The following is a 21,167-nucleotide window of genomic DNA, read 5'->3' as shown; positions in this document are numbered from 1 at the left end:
GCAGCCCATCACACTGACCAATGTTGTGTATTCAGTATCACAGTTTGTCATCTAGAATTAGGCAACACTGTAAGAAATAATTACTGGGGAACTCCCTGGATCTGTCTGAAATTTCATAGTCTGTAAAGTGTAAAATCCCAAGAAAGTGAAGTAAATTGTTGGTCATTTTCGGCAGATCTCCAGAATGATCATGGACATCATGCCAACAGTATTTAATAGCTTCAGAAAAAAATAGCAACATGAAGTGACTGCAGAATCGATAAGATCCAGCTGAAACCTCCCATTTTTTTGTATATGAACTGCCTTCTTTCCCATTGCTGCTCAGGGGGAGGTGATGGCCCAGTGGTATTATCGCTGGACTTTTAATCCAGAGAACCTGATAATGTTCTGGTGCAAAAACAAAGTTGCTGGAAGAGCTCAGCAGGTCTGGCAACATCTGTGAAGGCGAAAACAGAGTTAACGTTTTGGGTCTGGTGACCCTTCCTTAGAATGTTCTGGGGACCTGGGTTCAAATCCTGCCATGGCAAATAGTGGAATTTGAATCTAATAAATATCTAGAATTAAGAGTTTAATGATGACTGTGAATCCATTGTTGATTGTTAGAAAAACCCATCTGGTTCACTGATGTCCTTCAGAGAAGGAAACTGCCATCCTTACCTGGTCTGACCTACATGTGACTCCAAATCCACAGCAATGTGGTTGACTCTTAACTGCCCTCTGGGCAATTAGAGATGGGCAATAAATGCTGCCTAGCCAGTGACACGCTCATCCCATGAATGAATAAAGAAAAAACAATTGTGAGCAAGTGCTAGAGTTCCCCAGCATTTTCTCCCTCCTTCTGCAGACTTTGCCAGGCAGACCTGAAAAGAGTTGTCATTTTTTTTTTTACCAACAAGCCCTCTGTGCTTTGGCCTAAATAACGTGAACAAGCTGGATATTGGTTATCAACTGGCTTAAAAGCAAAGTACTAATTTCAGGCATCAAGCTGTCAATCGATCCCTCTAGCGGTCTCAGCTCGGTTAATCCATGCAAAGTCAAACTGTTCCACAAAGTCCCTCTTTCTCATCCAGTCAGTGAACACTAGCTCCTCTAACTACAATTCTGCAACCACTGGCCACTCTCAACACCTTGCACAAGCTGACAGATAAGAATATTCTGTTTCCAATCTTCAGGCAGCATCATACAATTCTGGACAGCTTTCTCTGTCCCATTTTTATGTCAGAGCCAGTGGCTATTTTGCTGTCCAAGGTGAACATCAAGGTTGAGAAAATCCTGGCTGGGATGGCCTAGTCCATTCACTTGTATCATGGGTAAACAAAGGAAGGATGTTCCTAATGCCTGGGGATTACAGAACTACCATTTAAGACTGAGATTAGGAGACATTCCTTCACCAGAGATTGTTAAGCCTATGAAATTCTCTGCCACAGAAAGTGGATGATGAGCCATAATCATATTGAATGGCAGAATAGTCCTGAAGAACTGAATCTCCCACCCCTGCTCCTAATTTCTATGTTTCTAATATTTGCTATATAATTCCAAGTGTGCAAAAAATTATGCTAGCAACTAATTTAGGATTCCCAGTCAAATGAGCGGTGTATCACAATTTCATGAGATAGTGGAATCTATTTATTTTAATACACAAAATCCTGTTCCTTGCAGACAGCACATATACACACACTGTGCCTGTTTCAATGAAACAACATAGGTGACAGTCTTTCACTAGTTCATTTCTCAATCAATTAGAGTCAACATTTAAACAAAGCTTGGCAATTAACTATCAGTCATTATTCGCTGGTGCGCTTTCTATGAGTGTCCAGTGGTGAACTAATCAGCACACTTTTCTCATATAGAAAAAAACATTATTTTTTCGGTTGACTGATATTTCTTGTGAATTATCCTAATGTATGTAAGATGAAAGGCTTTGAAAAAAAAACTCAGCAGTGTATAGTACTGCAGCAATAATTGAAGTACCCAAGAGTTAGGGTAAATTTTTAATCCACTAACATTTCCTGGGTGACTATTAAGCTTAAGTGGACCACATCAAACATGAGTGATCCTACTCTGCCCTGTCAAAACTATTCATTACTGCAAGACCATCCTGAAAGCTGTGTCCTTGTGTAAGTTCGGTTCCAGCTGTGCACAAGGAGACAGGATTGTCCCAGTCAACACCCAGCTGGATAGCCATCATATTCAGGTTCTCCCATAGGTGTCCATTCTCTCCACCCTGCCTGTAGTCCCCAAACTGAGAATTCAAGCTGAGTAATGTAAACCTGTTTCTGGCCAGGACAGTCTCAGCCTGCCTGTATCCTTGGGCCTCAAATGCCCCTCAGGTTGCTCAACCAAAATTCTAAACCCAGAAGATTTCACTACAGGACAGTACCCTCCACCCCAGTTACAGACCCAGGGATTGCACCTAGATGTAGTGGAAGGGAAAGGAGAAAGCAAACATTCAGAGGGCACACAGGTGGCAAGGATGAGACTAGATTTTAACAATGTGATGATATATTTACGTTATGTGTTCAGTTTTCATCATCAGATCTGAGTTATATTGCTGTTATATCTGTTGCAACAAGGATGAAGGTGGAGGTACTAGCCATCCCTAGTGCCACCATATGCTCTAAGTCTATCCAAACAAAAGTTATCCTTTCCATTGTGTACACATTACTGTGAAACCTCGACATGATTCAATGAGAGAGCATCAAATGTTGTGAACACTTCAATCAGTTTCTAACCTTAATCTTTAAAGTTTTTGAGAAGATTTATAGCTCGGGTTGTGGATGAGGTTGCAGACTTGCTCGCCGAGCTGGTTTGTTTGATTGCAGATGTTTTGTCACCCTGCTAGGTCATATCATCAGTGCACCTCTGGTGAAGCGTCGGAGCTCTGTCCCACTTGTTATTTATATGCCTCAGTTCTTTGCCACAAAACTGGAAGTGGTACCAAACATTCCAACAAACCGAGGTATATAAATAACAAGTAGGACAGAACTCCAATGCGTTACTGGAGCCGCACTGATAATGTTACCTAGCAGGGTGACAAAACATGTGCAATCAGACACACCAGCTCGGCAAACAAGTCTACAACCTCAACCTTAATCTTTGTTAAACAGTAGGAAAAGATCAAAACATTAAGCTGCACTTGCATTGATAACTTCTGTAATACAACATGAGTTACATAGAAGGATCAATCAGTTAATCTGCACTGGGAGTTAGGATTTTGGGGCTTTTATTTCAACCCTCCCTGGTCCGTTGGATTACTCAGAATAGCATTAACCCAAGGCAGTTCCAGCCAAAGGACGTTCCCAATTCTTTATCAAAGGAAGATATACTACAATCATGTACGGTTGGAGATGCAGCTCTTAGGTCAGGCTCATCAGCCGCACAAGGACTGACAGAACCCATGACCAGTGACACAGTTATGAATTTCCTAGGTTGACAATTATGCTCATTAAAGAATAATTGCTGACAAGTGCCGCAATGATAGTAATACATCACAGGTTTACCCGTTTGCTGATGATGGTGACCCGGTTTACATGGACTTGTCCAAGGATCAGACCGAAACAGCCTGCTCCATCCAACCTGCAGTAACTGGTCAGACAACTCCTTCCTTGAGCTAGCTAGCTTTTGCCCTGAGGTACTATCTCTTATACCCCATCCATCTAAGCAGCCCAGTTGACCCCACTGTGCAGTCTTCAGCGACTGATGTATCGACTACTGGTAAACAACACAAGTTTTAGACTTAGAGGTTCACAGAAACACTGAGGCAATCTCCACTTCCAGACAGTCCTCTGGATTGGATTGTAATTGTGGATTTCCAGTCCACCCCAAACCCCTCACCTCCACCTTGTGAGGGAGCATGCTTCTCATCCCAAATCACTAGCTTATCAGGGAGTCAGTTTCGTTAGGGTGCTCCCTCCACCCAACCCTGCATTGACGTTTTACACAGGGACCCTGTTCATTTGGTTAATGTGGAACCAACTCACATGCTCGGGCAGTTGAACAGCATTGACTATGGGAATGTCCTGGTCCACAATACCATACAGGCCCCTATAAGACATAAGAGCAGAAATTAGGTGATTCGGCCCACCAGGTCTGCTCCGCCATTCAATCATGGCTGTTAAGTTCCTCAACCTCATTCTCCCGCTTTCACCCCGTTACCCTTGATCCCCTTGATAATCAAAAACGTAACTATGTCAGTCTTAAATCTACTCAATGACTTGGCCTCCACACCCTTCTGTGGCAGTGAATTCCATAGATCCACCACTCTCTGGCTGAAGTAGTTTCCCCTTATCTCCGTTCTAAAAGGTCTTCCCTTTACTCTAAGGCTGTGCCCTTGGGTCCTGGACTCTCCTACCAATGGAAGCATCTTCCCAACATCCACTTTGTCCAGGCCATTCAGTATTCTGTAAGTTTCAATTAGATCGCCCCTCATCCTTCTAAACTCCAATGAGTATAGTCCCAGAGTCCTCAAACGTTCCTCATACGTTAAGCTTTCCACTCCTGGGACCATTCTGATGAACCACCTGTGAACCCGCTCCAGGGCCAGTATGTTCTACCTGAAATATGGGGCCCAAAACTGCATGCAATACTCCAAATGTGGCCTGACCAGAGCCTTGTAAAGCCTCGGTAGTTCATCCCTGCTTTTATATTCAAGCCCTCGCAAAATAAATGCCAACATTGCATTTACCAACCTGACTGCTGACTCAAACTGCAAGTTTACATTAAGAGAATCCTGGACTAGAACTCCCAAGTCTATTTGCACTTCAGACTTCGGAATTTTCTCCCCATTTAGAAAATAGTCCATGCTTTTATTCTTCTTACCAAAGTGCATGACCTCTCACTTTCCCATGTTGTACTCCATCTGCCACTTCTTTGTTCACTCTCCTAACCTGTCCAAATCCTTCTGCAGCCTTACCACCTCCTCAATTCTACCTGCCCGTCCACCTATCTTTGTATTGTCTGCAAACTTAGCAAGAATACACACAGTTCCTTCATCTAGATCATTAATGTATAAAGTGAAAAGTTGTGTTCCAGCACTGACCCTTGCGGAAGACTACTTGTCACTGGCTGCCATCCTGAGAAAGACCCTTTATCCCCACTCTCTGCTTTCTGCCAGACAGCCAATCTTCTAACCATGCTAGCACCTTGCCTCTAACACCCTTATCTTACTCAGAAGCCTCCTGTGTGGCACTTTATCAAAGGCCTTCTTGAAGTCCAGGTAGATAACATCCATTGGCTCTCCTTCGTCTACCCTACTCATTACTTCCTCAAAGAATTCTAGCAAATTTGTCAGGCATGACCTCCCCTTGATGAAACCATGCTGACTTTGCCCTATTTTACTTTACCCTTCCAAATATTCAGCAATCTCATCCTTTACAATAGACTCCTAAATCTTACCCATGACTGAGGTTAGGCTAATCAGCCCGTAATTTTCTGTCTCTTGCCTTACTCCCTTTTTAAACAGGGGTATCACGTTTGCGATTTTCCAGTCTTCTAGGACCCTTCCTGACTCTAGTGATTCCTGAAAGATCACCACTAATGCTTCCACTATCTCTTCAGTTATTTCCTTTAGAATCCTGGGGTGTAGTCCATCTGGTCCAGGTTAATTTGTCCACCTTCAGACTAGTCAGTTTTACTAGCACCTTTTTCTTGGTGATGGCCACCATACTCAGTTCTGCTTCCTGACTCTCTTGAAGTTTCAGGATATTACTCGTGTCTTCCACCATGAAGACTGATGCAAAGTAATTATTCAGTTCCTCGGCCATTTCCTTGTTCCCCACTACCATCTCTCCACTATCATTTTCCAGTGGTTCAATGTCCACTTTTGCCTCTCTTTTGCCCTTTATATATCTAAAGAAACTCTTACAGTCTTCATTTACATCACTGGCTAGCTTACCCTCCTATTTAATCTTCTCCCTCCTTATTTCTCTTCCTGTTGCCCTCTGTTGGTCTTTGTAAGCTTCCCAGTCCTCTGGTTTCCCACTGCTCTTCACCACATTATATGCTTTTTCTTTTGCTTTTCTGCTATCTCTGACTTCCTTAGTCAGGGATAATATAATAAAAGGGCTTAAGCACTCCCACCCCTTGCATAGTTCTATCACCTGGTCCCCAATATCACACTTCTGTGTTTCTATTGGCATCAGCAACACTTTATTTGACTAGTGTCTGTTCCCAATGTCACCGGCTTCTTGTCTGTACAATCGCTACAGCCATAGCCATAGATCATGAGAAAATTGATGTTTGTTCATCTCTGTGTCAACTGCTGTTGGCGTACAATGTCAGTGTCAGGAGGCGTGAAGGGCTCTGCAGCAGCCTGTTACTCACTCATCAGAGTAATCGGTCCACATCAATATCTGTCCCCATATATTCATGCGGGCCGTGGAAACAAATCATCCTATTTCTAAGGTTGACCCACAAGATTGTTCTGTAGGCTCATTGTAATGGTCCTTGTTCATGTGCTCCACTATTCTCAAAAAATTAGCACAATATGGGATACATGCCATTTACCCTCTGTCCTCAACAGGTGGTTTGCATTACCTGTCCTGTAAAATAACTTCCCTGATCTCATTCCATTACTTCAGGCGAATCCCACTTGAAAACATTTCCTTTACCAGGATCCACACAGCTGAGTCTAACCTACTGGGGAAATCCTCCCAGCCATTTTGTGAGATTATCTCCTGGAAGCAGGTAATACTTGTTCCCTCTTTAAGTCACAGACAAAAGACCAATAAAGTTGATCTGTATAGACCAACACGGCCCTTCCAGCTGTCTGGTAACTCCCAACACGATTTTCCTGTTCTGTTTTATTCTGGCGACAGTCCAAATATCCTTTCACATGGGCCTCCACATCCACATTCCTAAGCCCCATACCACCTGTCTAATATAATCCCAGGTTCCCTCACTTCCTGGCCATCCTGCCCTGAGGCCTCCATGGGCTGAATACATGAAATCCTATTGGTAACCCTCAGACACCAGCCTCTTGTTCCCTTTGAATAGCACACTTTTCTTCACTGCTAAATCACTAGGCTGCTAGGGTCCTTTCAAATCATTTCTCTCCCTGCTTTCTCTCAACGATACCTTTTAAAACTGGGTTTTTGTGCTGGACCTCTATCAGAGTCCGGGGAAGGACATGAACATTGCTCCATCCTCACTCATTATGGCTTCCACTGTCCCTGAATCACTGGGATCCCATGGATTACCCCTGTCAGCTCCTCTCTGGCCAATCCATCAGCTCTATTATTGCCCTTCCACCAGACTTCATAGAACATAGAGCATAGAGCAGCTTATGTGTGAGCTTTTACGTAAGGTTCTCGTTGAACATCTCCAAAATCATTCAAAGTATACATTATGAGAACTTTCCCTGGCCCCATATAGCCAGAGGCCAGGTACTTGAACAGGGCATGGGAAATTCCTGTGAGTGGAGTGAACACAAGGGCTGTTACTGCCAGATCAGCCTTCTGGGCATTCAGAGTTGAGGGCAGCTTCACACCCGGTCTTATTTCCCCTTTCACCACCAAGCCTGAGCTGTCCACACCCTCTGGGTGTATGCCTACTTGCACGTAGCCCTAATTTTCCCATACTCCTTCTACAGTATAGAGATAAGCCTCACTCTCAGAATCCACATTCCCTGTCAGCTTTGGTTCATTGAGTGGTTTGACCTTTGGCTCCATGCCATTCGGGAGCAAGGCACACTGGGTTGCACAGCACACTGCTCACTTTCACATCCTAACCCACTATACCACTTCTCCCATTCTAATTCATACTTTCCTTAACTTTGGTTTTTTTTCTGACAAATTGTCAACCCACATCTACTGCACTGTTATAGAAAACATGGTGTGGATCTGGAGGAATACAGCAGGCCAGGCAGCATCAGAGGAGCAGGAAAGTTGACATTTTGGATCTGGAGCATTCAGGAAGGGTCTTCTGACGCACTGTTTGATTTTAATGTCGGTTGTCCCACACATACAATGTTATTAGAAAATAACAAATGCTTGAGATCACAGTGGGTCAGACAGCATCCATGGGAAGAGAGCAAGCTAACGTTTAAAGTCTAGACTCTTCATCAGAGCTGAAGTGAAGCATGGTGGGGACAGTATTTATACTATAGTTTGGCTGTGGGGAGGTGGGGAAGGTTAATGGGTGTAAGAACTGTTAGTAAGAACTGCCGATGCTGGAATCTGAGATATCACAGTGTGGAGCTGGAGGAACACAGCAGGCCAGGCAGCATCAGAGGAGCAGGAAAGCTAGGAGATGTTGTTTCACTTGTTTGTTCTATGATTCACTGGAACACCGTAGCATGCCTAGGACAGGCACGTGGGCATGCAAGCAGGATGCTGTGTCAAAATGACCAGCTACACGAAGGTCAGGATCAAGCTTGTGCACAGACTGGAGGTATTCTGCGAAGTGGTGACCCAGTCTGCATTTCATTTCTCCAATGTACAATTGGGTACAACAAATACAATACACAAGATTGGAGGAGGTACAGGTGAAAAGCTTCACCTGGAAAGACTGTTTCGACCCTTGGATGCAGGAAGGAACTGTGACCGCTTTGTGGATCACCTCCAGTCTGTGAGCAAACATTACCCTGACCTTCACATTGCTAGTTATTTTAACATAGCACCCTGCTTGCATGCCCCTCTGTATGTCCTCAGCCTGCTGCATGTTCTAATGAATCACAGACCAAACTGGAGGAACAACATCTCTTCATCAAACTAGGCACTTTACAGCCTTCTGGACTTAATATTCAGTTCAACAGCTTTAAACTGTGAACATTTCTTCCTTTTCTTTGAGCTTGTTATAATGATCTTTCAGCTTGTTATCATGTCCTCCCCTCCCCACATCTCACTTACCATCCTTTCAAGTCTGGCAGGAGACACAACATTGTTCTGCCGTTCTCACATTCCGATCATGTAATCTGAACTGTCAACATTTTTTCTCCGCCAGCACTCTGCATCCACTACCTCTTGCACCACCCCACCCCCCACCCAAACTGTAGCATAAATGTTGTCCCTTCCAAACACTTTTGAACTCCGATGAACAGACATCCAGACTCGAAACGTTAACTTGTTCTGTCACCATGGATGCTGTCTGAGCCACTGTGATCTCTGGCATTTATTATTTTCATTGGATCTGCAGTAATTTGTTCTGACATTACTTGTTCAGTTCATCACCGACTCAGTTGCAACACTTAATTGAAACACAGTTATCTGTTTAAAAAATACACTAGGACAATGTCTAGTGATCTTCTAATGACTATGTGCCATCCAACAGATTGACCTTTCATAATAGCAGGCTCAGATATGTTTTCTAATTTCAGCTGACACAGCAAATTTAACGTTACAATCTACAGATTTCTCAGGAGATACTGTCCTCTGCAGCATCAGAAGAATTACAGAAAAGTGACTTCACACAACTCAGTTCTATTGAACAAGATTCACCAGAGGATCTGCCAGCACTGCTTTGTACCATTGACATTGATGCCCTATAGGCTGCTGAAAAGCACGAAAGAACGTCCTCAAATTAGTACTCAATAAAATGTTATGGCTCTCATTGTCCATCACATGGTCTTATTGTGTCCTCTCACTGTCCAGACCAATGCATCCAAGGTTTAAACTTCATCCTTTCTCTGTATTGCAATGCAACAAAGACCTCAGACATGAACTGAATGGAAACTTGCTGTGGAAGAGACACCTTATAGCTTCAGTGGAGGAAAATGTTGCATTGAAGATATGCTTGACATCTTGAATGGTATTTTGATTGGCACATCTAACTGGAGTTGAGTGTTACTCTTCCTTTCAAATCGATATGGCATTTTATTTCATATCAACAACTTTAGATCTCCTGCATCATTATTACATAAAGAGGTAACCTTTGATTGGAAAGACTGCAGCAGGAGTCACGGAAAAGCTCTCTAAGTGCGAGGTCTACAGCATTCCTCAGTCTCTTCTCTAAAACCAGAAGAAGTCAGAACAGCAGTAGGCCATTTGGCCTGTTGATCCTGCTCTGCTATTCTATAGGATCGTGGCTGATTTGACTGTAACCTTTGATTCCCCGATTGACCATGAATCCATCTTTGCCTTCAACATACACAAGGACTCTGCCTCCACAGTTCTCTGTAGCAAGGAGTTCTAAAGACATATAACCCTCTTCAAGAAGAAATTCCTCCCCATCTCAGTTGTAAATTGGTGCTTGTTTATTCTGAGATGATGCACTCTGATACTCTTCCATAAGGGAAAACATCCTCTTAGTATTTACCATGTTAAGCCTTTGAAGATGCCTGTATGTTTCAATAAGATCACCTCTCATTCTTCTAAATTACAATGCGTCCCAATTCGTTTAACTTTTCCCATAAAATAACTCCCCCATACCAAGGATCATCTGCGTGAACCTTCTCTGAACTACGTGCAATGAAATAATATATTTTCTTAAATAAGGGGGACAAAACTGCTCACAGTAGTCCAGCTGTGGTCTCACCAGCACATTGTAAAGTCACAGTGAGATTTTCCTATCCTTATACTCTAACTGTCTTGAAATTAGGGTTAACATTCCATTAGCCTCCCTGATTATCTGCTGTACCAGAATTCTAGCTCTCTGTGTTCAATATACAACTCCCTTTGTGTTGCAGGTTTCTGCAGTTTACCTCCAATTAAATAATATTCTGTTATTTTATTCTCCCCTCCAAAATGAACAACTTCTCATTTTGTCAAATTATGTCTCATTTGCCAACCTTTGCCCACTTACTAAACCTATCCATATCTCTTTATAAACTGTATTTCTTTCGCAACCTGCCTTTCTGTCTATTTTTGTATATGTTTCTTCTCCTCCTGCCTCTGCTTTGTCTCTCACTCTCTCATCAGCTTCACCAGTTTCCTAAGCTTCAGGAAACTCATGTTGCTGCAGAAATATTTGGATTGACTGTGAGAGACGTCAATCAGAGAGCCCACCCACTCTGCCCATTCTCTCCTCTTCCTCTTCCAGAGCTGGTTCATTTCCTATAGGGACTGAAAACCAAGTGAGGAGATGGTGAGTGAAGGAGCAGCTTTTATACAAATTGTATCCCATAATATCCACACCAATCTTCAGGCAGTCTGACTGTCCTGTGGGTAATCAGGGGTGGAAATGTCCCTTATGCTGTGAGAAGATCCAGCTGAGAGAGCTGTTTACTCGGTGCTTTGTGCTGAACTGTTTGACTGGAGCTGTGTGTTGAATATTGAGTGTGTTTGTTGGAAGCATTTCCCTCCTGATTTTCAGCCTGAGTTTGTTGATAGTTTATTCCTGCACACGCGAAGGCAAGGTTTGGCAGGTGCAGAGTGTCTGAGGATTCTTACTGATTTCCTCTGGTTGCGTTCTGAGTGTACTAGGAGCTGGTTATTATTTTTTGGATAGTGAATGGTCTGTTCTCTCTGTGTTTTGAGATCTGGATGTTGCCTGTCTTCTCAAATCCTTCCAAAATCTCCCACTGCCCTCACTCTGTAATCTCCCCAGAAAAGGTAACACAGAAAGTTTGCAATTATATATAGGCAGTCACAACCACCACATATCCAAAAGTGTTTTTCTAATGTTAGAAACTTAGTAGCCAGTGTGTGCACTACAATCTGCCACAAAAGCTGTGATAATGACCGATAATCTGCTCATTAATGGTGTTGACTGAGGAATTGCTCAAATCCCAACGAGATTGCTAACTTCTAAAGAGATTTAAATTCCCATTGAACAATGAAAAGGATTACCCAACAAGATTTTACAAGACGTTTACTCTAACAAATCAACAAACATAGCTACTAGGCAAATAATGGACCAATTATAGAAGTATCTCTGGACTCAAAATGTTAAAACTGTTTCCAACTGCAGATGCTGCTGGAGCTACTGAGTTTCTTGAGCAATTTGTTTTTGTTTCAGATCTTGAGCATCCACAATTCTTTGCTTTACAACAGTTTTGCATCTTGCTCAGCAAGTCCCAAGTGATCCCCATGATAACCAAACCACTGGAGCTGATGCCGAGCAGATTTCTACATCACCCAACATCCGATTAGTACAGGATACTCTGTTTATTGTTCAGGCAGTAATAAGATTTAAAATAATTTTATAAATGTCACTTTACAAAACATTTCTGACTTGGGCCTTTTCAAGAATTAGTGTGTTCGAGGTTATAGATTCTCCCAGCACCTCAGTAGGAGGCTGGGGTTTGATTATCCTTCTAATATTTTGCTGGAAGAGACTTTCACATTTTATCTCATTCCTGTTTGCTGGGCTCCAAAGTGACAATGAATGAAATTGCTCATGAGATCACCTTCTCCTGTTATTCAACTCTCAACAATTCTCAACAAGATGTGGCAAGACTTGTAGCTTTGCTCAGTTCTGTTCCTGTGGGGTTGTTTTGCTGTATTTATTACCAGCAGCCTTTCAGTTGTTTCAGCGGTGGGAGTCCAGGAGAAAGCGCAAGGCCAGCCTGGGAAGGTGAGCTTCCACCCAATAAATTTGGGAGTTAACTGGAGTGAGCTGGAATCCTAAGTCCAAACACTGCAGCACATCCAGGAGCGGGAGAAATTCCAGGAGGCAGTCACACCTGGTAGCTTAGCTGATGTTAATTCAGTCGGCAGCAGGGACAGCAATGTGTGACTGCAAGTGAGGCAGCTAGAGGGACCCTGCACTCAGGAACACAGGAGCTGCAACCCTTGACATTGTCCCATAGGTATGAGGCACTTAGTCTCTGCGTGGATGAGGAACAGGGCTGCAGGAAGGATGAGTCAACTGACCATGGCACCATGGTCCAGGAGGCCATTCAATAGCGGGGAGCAAAAAGACAGATTATATTTGTAGGGGATTCCATTATCAGGAGAATAGACAGTATCCTTTGCAAGCAGCATACAGAATCCCGCATGGTGTGCTGCCTGCCTGGTGCCAGGGTGCAAGACATCTCTGACTGGCTTGAGAGGATACTTGAGAGGGGAGGGGGAGAATCCAGTTTTTGTGGTCCACGTAGGTACCAGCAACATAGGCAGGACTAGGAAAAAAGACCTGTTTCGGGATTATGAAAAGCTAGGAACAAAATTAAAAAACAGGTCTTCAAGGGTCATAATCTCTGGATTGCTGCCCGAGCCACGTGCAAATTGGCATAGGGAGGCAAGGATCAGGGAAGTAAACACGTGGCTGAAAAAGTGGTGTGGGTAAGAGGGTTTCCTTTCTGTGGGGCACTGGCATCAGTTCTGGGACAGGAGGGAGCTATACTGCTGGGATGGACTTCACCTGAATAGGGTCGGGTCCAGTGTTCTGGCAAAAAGGGTAAATGGGGTGGATAATAGGATTTTAAACTAGTAAGTAGCGGGAAAGGGAGAAGTGAGCATAGAGGGAGAATAACAATTAATGTAAGGCAAAGCAGCAAGTTTGCAGAAACTTCAACTCCATTAAAAATTAGGAAAAATATGTTAAAGGGAAGGAGAACTCCAGAGCTGTTAGTAATGGAGGTAATAGGACCCAAAAAGAAGGTGCAAAAACTGGCATAAGGGCACTTTATCTGAACACTCAGAGCATTCGAAACAAGGTGGATGAGTTGACAGCACAAATCATAGCAAATGGGTATAATTTAGTGGCCATTACAGAGACATGGTTACAGGATGGTCATGACTGGGAGTTAAATATCCAGGGGTATCAAACTGTTTGGAAGGACGGACAGGAAGGTAAGGGAGGTGGTGTACTCTGATTTTTAAGATGATATCAGGTCGGTCGTGAGAGATGAGACAGGTATTACTGAACAAAACGCTGAATCCATTGATAGGTGTGGTCTATAGGCCACCAAATAATGACATCGTGATGGGGCAGGCAATAAACATAGAAATAGATAATGCATGTAAAAATGGTACAGCAATTATCATGGGGGATTTTAATCTATATATTGATTGGCCAAATCTGGTTGGTCATGGCAGTCTTGAGGAGGGGTTCATAGAATGCATCTGCGATAATTTCCTTGAACAATATGTAATGGAACCTGCGAGGGAGCAAGCTATCCTCGATCTCGCCCGGTGGCTCAGTGGTTAGCACTGCAGCCTCACAGCACCAGGGACCCGGATTCAATTCCAGCCTTGGACAACTGTCTGTGTGGAGTTTGCACATTCTCCCCGTGTCTGTATGGGTTTCCTCCAGGTGCTCCGGTTTCCTCCCACAGTCCAAAGATGTGCAGGCTAGGTGGATTGGACATGCTAAATTGCCCATCGTGTTCAGGGGTGTATGGGTTATGGGGGGATGGGTCTGGGTGGGATGCATCAAGGGGCGGTCTGGGCTTATTGGGCCGAATGGCCTGTTTCCACACTGTAGGGAATCTAATGAGACAGGAATAATTAATGATCTCATAGTTAAGGATCCTGTCGGAAGGAGTGATTACAATATGATCGAATTTAAAATACAGCTGGAGCATGAGAAGGTTCCAGTACCTATGTCCTGTGCTTAAACAAAGGAGACAATGAAGGAATGAGGGAGGAGTTAGCTAAGGTAGAGTGGGAGCAAAAATTTTATGGTGGGTCAATTGAGGAACAGTGGAGGACTTTCAAAACGATTTTTCACAGTGCTCAGCAGAAGTATATTCCAGTGATAAGGAAGAACTGTAGGAAAAGAGAGAGCCAGCCATGGATGTCTAACGAATTAAAGGAAAGTATCAGATTGAAAAAAAACACATACAAAAAAGCAAAGAGTAGTGGGAAACTAATAGACTGGGAAATCTTTAAAGGCCAACAGAAAGCCACAAAAAAAGTTATAAAGAAAAGTAAGACAGATTATGGGAGTAAACTAGCTCAGAATATAAAATTAGGCAGCAAAAGTTTCTATAAATATGTAAATTGTGGAAGAGTGGCAAAGGTAAACATTGGTCCTTTAGGGGATGAGAAGACCAATTTAATAACTGGGAATGAGGAAATAGCCGTGACATTAAACAGTTATTTTGTGTCGGTCTTCACAGTGGAAGACACAAATAACTGCCGAAAGCTAATGGCAAGAAGGTTATAGCAGGTGAGGACCTAGAAACTATCATTATCACTGAGGAGGCAATGCTGGGCAAGCTAATGGGGCTAAAGTTGGACAAGTCTCCTGGCTGTGATGAAATGCATCCCACGGTACTAAAAGAGGTGATGGGCGAAATAGCAAATGCACTAGTAATTATTTACCAAAATTCACTGGACTCTGGGGTGGTTCCCGCAGATTGGAAAACAGCCAATGTGACGCCACTGTTTAAAAAAAGGAAGCAGGCAAAAAGTAGGTAACGAGAGGCAAGTTAGCCTAACTTCAGTAGTGGGGAAAATGCTTGAATCTATCATTAAGGAAGAAATAGCAAGACATCTGGATATAAATTGTCCCACTGGGAACACCCAACATGGGTTCATGAAGGATAGGTCATGTTTAACTAATTTGGTGGAATTCTTTGAGGAAATTGCATGGTGGATAGTGGGGAACCTGCGGATGTGGTGTATCTGGATTTCTAGAAGGCATTTGACAAGGTGCCACACCAAAGGCTGCTAAATGAGATAAAGTTCCATGAAATTACAGGTAATGTATTGGCATGGATAGAAGATTGGTTGACCTGTAGTAAGCAAAGAGTAGGGGTGAATGGGAGTTTTTCTGGTTGGCGGTCAGTGGCTAGTGGTGTGCCTCAGGGATCAGTGTTAGGACCACAATTGTTTACAATTTACACAGATGATTTGGAGTTGGGGACTAAGTGTGGTGTGTCAAAATTTGCAGATGGCACTAAGGTAAATGGTAGAGCAAAGTGTGCAGAAGACACTGGAAGTCTGCAGAGGGATATAGATAGTCTAAGTGAGTGGGCAAAGGTCTGGCAGATGGAGTACAATGTTAATTAGTGTGAGGTCATCCAGTTTTGTAGGAATAACAGGAAAATGGACTATGCTTTAAATGGTAAAAAATTGCAGCACGCTGCTGTGCAGAGGGTCTTGAGTGTCCTTGTGCATGAATCGCTAAAAGTAGGATTGCAGGTGCAGCAGGTAATTAAAAAGGCAAATGGAATTTTGTCTGCCATTCCAGAGGGATGGATTTTAAAAATAGGGAGGCTATGCTGCAGCTGTATAGGGTCCTGGTGAGGCCACATCCAGAAAACTGTGTGCAGTTTTGGTCTCCTTACTTGAGAAGAGATATACTAGCACTGGAAGGGGTGCAGAGGATATTCACTCAGTTGATTCCAGAGTTGAGAGGGTTGGATTATGAGGAGACACTGAGTAGACTGGGATTATACTCATTGGAATTCAGAAGAATGAGGGGAGATCTTATAGAAACATATAAGATTATGAAGGGAATAGATAAGGTGGACGCAGGGAGGTTGTTTCCGCTAGCAGGTGAAACTAGAACTAGAGGGCATTGCCTCAAAATAAAGGGACACAGATGTAGAACTGAGGTCTGGAGGAACTTCTTCACCCAAAGGGTTGTCAATCTGTGGAATTCCCTGCCCAGTGAAGCAGTTGAAGCTACCTCACTGAATGTTTTTAAGGCAAGGTTAGATAAATTTTTGAACAGTAGAAGAATTAAGGGTAACAGTGAGTGGTCGGGTAAGTGGAGCTCAGTCTCAAAAAGATCAGCCATGATCTTATTAAATGGCAGGGCAAGCTTGAGGGGCCAGATGGCCTACTCCTGCTCCTAGTTCTTATGTTCTTATGCTACTCTTGGTCTTTAGCTCACATATATTTTTCTGTAGTACATTTGTTAGGTTCAAACCGGACTCTAAAGTATCCTCAGTGTTGCTTCTGACATGTCTATCCACTGGTTTGATGATAACCATGGAATGAGGGCTATTGAGATTTTGGTGGAATACAATCCTGCTGCTGCTGATGGCTCATTGTACCTCATGATTTGTGGATCTGTTTTGGAATCTGTCCATTTCCCTAGTCCCTACATGTCTGTTTCCCTCATGATGATAGATTACTCATTGATTAGTTGGGAGGAAATGGTAGTTGTCTAGAACTTGTTTGACCTTAACCAGTGAGAGTCAGTGGAGTCAATATTGAGTACTTCCCCACCTGCTAATGGGATTCCCCTGGAATATTTCTAGATTGATATGTTTTGGTGAGTATCACTATTACTTGACCGGTTGTGGGGCAGCTCTCCTCACTTGGAGACTTGTCCTCGAACCTTGTTAAGACAAACTTCCCAGCGAAATCTATACTGAGATCACTTTCATCTTATTCTGACACAATGTCAGGATTGTCCCGCTATCTCCAAGTTTTTTCTTACTAATGGACTTTGATGTGATTGTTTATCATTATTTGCTGACCACTTCAGAAGGCAGTTTGGTGTCAGTCATGTTGTGAGACTGGAGTCACATACAGAACAGACCAGGCATTTGTCATGGGTTCTCTTCCATGAGGAATAATAGTCAGAGTTTTATGCCGAGCTGAATGTTTTCATGTTTTTACTTTGATTCTATTTCACAAATTCAAAAATGAATTAAATTCACACTCACAACTTGGAGTGGTTAAGGTGAACAGGAGAGATGACTTTAAAGGGAAACTGGATAAACAGAAGAGGGAGAAAGGAACAGAAGGATATACTTTTATGGTGAGAGGAATTGGGACGAGAGAGGTTCATTTGAAGCATAAACACTAAAGGGATCATTTGGACAAATAACCCATTTCTCACTGTAATTCTATGGACATTTTGATTTTTTGGAGGAACCTCGCTGTCTAAGATTCTAGCAGCAGAGAACTCAAGTTTTTAGCTCAGCAGTTTGCAGAAAGCAAAACTAAATGCCTCCCTGGGTCTGCGTGAGTCCTGATCCTGCTCACTCATGATTCTTTTGACTCATTTTAAAACAAAACACCCAGAGAGAACTCTGTTTACCAATTGTCTGCCTGAAGGAGACATTCCAGTAGCACTGCGATAATCCCCTCTGCAAGAGAAACAGCGCCGAACAGATGTCTCTTAAAGACACAGGACCATCAAATGCCATTTTAAAAGACATTACCTGAAGGCCTCAGCCTTTCCAAAAGGTTTTTGACAGTTTTGCTCAGTTGCTGTGGCTGATAGCTGAACTTGGGATTTACAGTCTATGTGAGCGCAGTGTATCTAATTTCCCAGGATAAAGCCTTTAGCAGCCACAAGAAAGCAGTATTTTACTCAGCTACTAGCACTACTTTCTGCTCAGTATGCTTTCTTCAAATAGCTTCGGAAAACGTGTGGAGAAATCTTAAAATCTCCATTGAATAAACATATCTCTTTGATTTTTGAAACGTTGAAGGCTTACTCTAAGGATAAACCAGGTTTTCACCAACTTTCCACGATCTCATGGTGATTTGGTTGCCCGATTTATGTTCTACCCAATGCTAACCATTGCCACCATGGTGCTTGGGAAGATGAGTGTCTTGATGCAGGCAAGAAAGTTGCCACATTGTCTCCTCCTGATCACTATCCAGTATCCCCGCAGGAAACAGGAACATTCAAGTGAGGAAAAATAAAGAGATTGCATCTAATATTCTCTCACAGGGGAATAGCAAATTGTGGAACAGCCTTTTACTGAACAGAAAGTTTGACACCTTCTCAAAACCTTGAACATCAACTTTCTCCGCCCTCAAAACACTGGCAGCAATGTGACCCATCTGTAAGACACACTGCAGCAGGCCATCACTGCTTTGAAAGCAACTTATAAATCCACAGCCACCAACTCTACAAGGATGAGGGCAAAAGATACATGAGACACTTTGAGGTTCCCCTCAAGCCATGCACTCTCTTGAGTTAGGACTATATTAATATTGCTTCATTGTCACTGGGTCAATATCCTTGAACAGCCCTTACCCACTTACTACCCCAGCACCTCAGCAGCATGAAAGGTGGACAATATCCACATTGACTTCAGCATTTCAAGAAGATGGATCACTACACCCTTCTCAATGCAATTAGGAATGGGCAGTAAATGTTGGCTGTGCAAAGATAAACAAAAAAACACTGAGGAGTTCATTTAATCAATTGAGGAGTAAGAATTACAGCCATCAAAGTTTCCTTTCCCTGTTTTACAGAAGGATTGCACTGTACAACACCAGAGAATACAGACATCTCAAATAGATCCTGATCATCACCAAAGGAACAACTGCACAACTGTGGGAAGATATCCAGGCCCTTCACAGCATTGCTCAACACAGAGAAGGTTCGGCAGCGAAACCATCATCTGAAAATCAGTCGAGTCAGGGGAGCTTTGACATATCATCAGATCTGAAATTGGTCAGCAGTTCCACTGGAACCAGCCTTTCTGAAGGTTCGCCTGTAACTGATTGGTCAGGGTGAAACTTGGAAGAAGTGTGAGTTTCTCCCAGTGTAGTATGAGCTTCAATCATTCATCAAGACTCGTGAACCGCTGACTCATTCCTACAGGGAAGAAGTCATTCAAGTGTGAGGTATGTGAGCAGAGCTCTTTAAGGTACCCTCTCTCTCAAAGTGCATCTGTTAACAGAGAGCGGCTACATGGGAGATAAACCAATTAAGTGTGAGGTGTGTAATCGAGCCTTTGCACATCCATCCAGATTTGAAACTCATTGACGTGTCCACACAGGAGAGAAGCTGTTTGAATGTGAGGTGTGCAAAAAGGGCTTTTCCCAATTATCAGGCCTGGTAAAACACAGGTCCATTCACATATTGGAGAAGCCATTCACATGTGAGGTGTGCAATAAATCTTTCTCAACATTAACAAACCTCCGTATGCACCAACGTGTTCACATAGGAGATAAATCATTTACATGTGAGGTGTGCGATAAATCATTCTTAACATTACAATACCTCTGTGCAGACCAACGCATTCATGCAGCAGAGAAACCATTCACATGTGATGGGTGTGACAAATCATTCTATACATTATCACACCTCCGTGCACACCAACATGTTCACACAGGGGAGAAACCATTCACTTGCAAGGTGTGCAACAAATCATTCTCGATGTCATCAGATCTTCGCAAACATCAACGTATTCACACTGGGCAGAAAGCATTCAGGTGTGAGCAGTGCAACAAATCGTTCTTATCACCATCAGATCTCCGTAAACACCAACGTATTCACACTGGGGAGAAACCATTCACGTGTGAGATGTGTGACAGATCATTTTCTTCAGTGTCTGATCTCCGTAAACATGAACGCATTCATACAGGGGAGAAACCATTCAGGTGCTTAATTTGTAAGAATTCATTCTCAACATTGTCAAATCTCCGCATACACTAACGCATTCACACAGGGGAGTAACCATTCAAGTGTAAGACATGCAACAAATCATTAACACAATCAATGCAGCTCCGGGTCCATCAGAGTATACACAGGGGGGAGAGACTATTTACGTTGGATGTTTGTGAGAAATCATTCTCACATTCATCAGATCTCCGTAAACATGAACGTATTCACACAAGGGAGAAACCATTCCAGTGTGAGGTTTGTTACAAGTCATTCTTAACATCATCAGGCTTCCTGCGACACAAGAGAATCCACACAATGGAATAACTGTTCATATTCAGTATTATGACGAGACTTTCACCCACTGTCCTGATCTCCTAATGTACCAGCGCATCCACAGAGAGAAACTATTTGGGTGTGAAGTGAATGACAAGGTTTCCACACAGGCACTTTGTATCTCTGGATCCAGCAACACACTCACAAATGGAATAACCCTGTCAGTTTAAATTCTAGACAAAAGCTTTCACATAATTCCCAGACCTCCTGGAATATCAATGAACCAATATGGGAGACAAACCCTTCCAGTGTGATATGTAGGCCTGGAGCTATTAGAGTTTTAGTCCAACAACCAGTTCCATACTTCATTCATGTCATTTACTAACCACATCAAGAAAGTCATTTTAACATCAATGAAACAGGTGAAAGTAAATGTAATGAATGAACCTTGACTGAATTATGATTAACAATTGGTGTGATCGAAAATTGCATGAGAAAGACTGGGTTTTTATTTCAGTGTTGATATATGTTTATCGGGATGTTACCTGCTCTGGGCAACTTTAGCTATGAAGTGAGGTTGGGTAGACCCAAGATAATAAAGTGTGAAGCTGGATGAACACAGCAGGCCAAGCAGCATCTCAGGAGCACAAAAGCTGACGTTTCGGGCCTAGACCCTTCATCAGAGAGGGGGATGGGGTGAGGGAACTGGAATAAATAGGGAGAGAGGGGGAGGCGGACCGAAGATGGAGAGAAAAGAAGAT

At 43.0% G+C, this 21,167-nt stretch overlaps 2 protein-coding genes across 2 annotated transcripts in view; both read left to right on the top strand.

Annotated features, from left to right (window-relative positions):
- Window positions 1–2,046: 2,046 nt before the first annotated feature.
- On the top strand, window positions 2,047–21,058 carry LOC125467702 (zinc finger protein 239-like). Its single transcript, XM_059639406.1, is given in 5 exon segments — window positions 2,047–2,117; window positions 3,452–3,588; window positions 6,141–6,329; window positions 19,526–19,655; window positions 19,824–21,058. Coding segments are annotated over 5 exon segments (1,161 nt in total). The 3' UTR covers window positions 20,458–21,058.
- Window positions 10,960–21,167, top strand: part of LOC125446370 (zinc finger protein 271-like) — a 94,416-nt gene continuing 84,208 nt past the window's right edge. Inside the window, exons 1-2 of the mRNA XM_059639654.1 lie at window positions 10,960–11,019; window positions 18,996–19,370. The gene's annotated coding sequence lies outside the window, so the exon portion shown is untranslated. The remainder of the gene's footprint in view (window positions 11,020–18,995; window positions 19,371–21,167) is intronic.

This window comes from Stegostoma tigrinum, chromosome 34 (assembly GCF_030684315.1).
Source record: "Stegostoma tigrinum isolate sSteTig4 chromosome 34, sSteTig4.hap1, whole genome shotgun sequence".
NCBI classification, from domain to species: domain Eukaryota; kingdom Metazoa; phylum Chordata; class Chondrichthyes; order Orectolobiformes; family Stegostomatidae; genus Stegostoma; species Stegostoma tigrinum.
The sequence above is the reverse complement of the archived record's forward strand: the minus strand, read 5'-3'. Positions and strand labels throughout refer to the sequence as shown.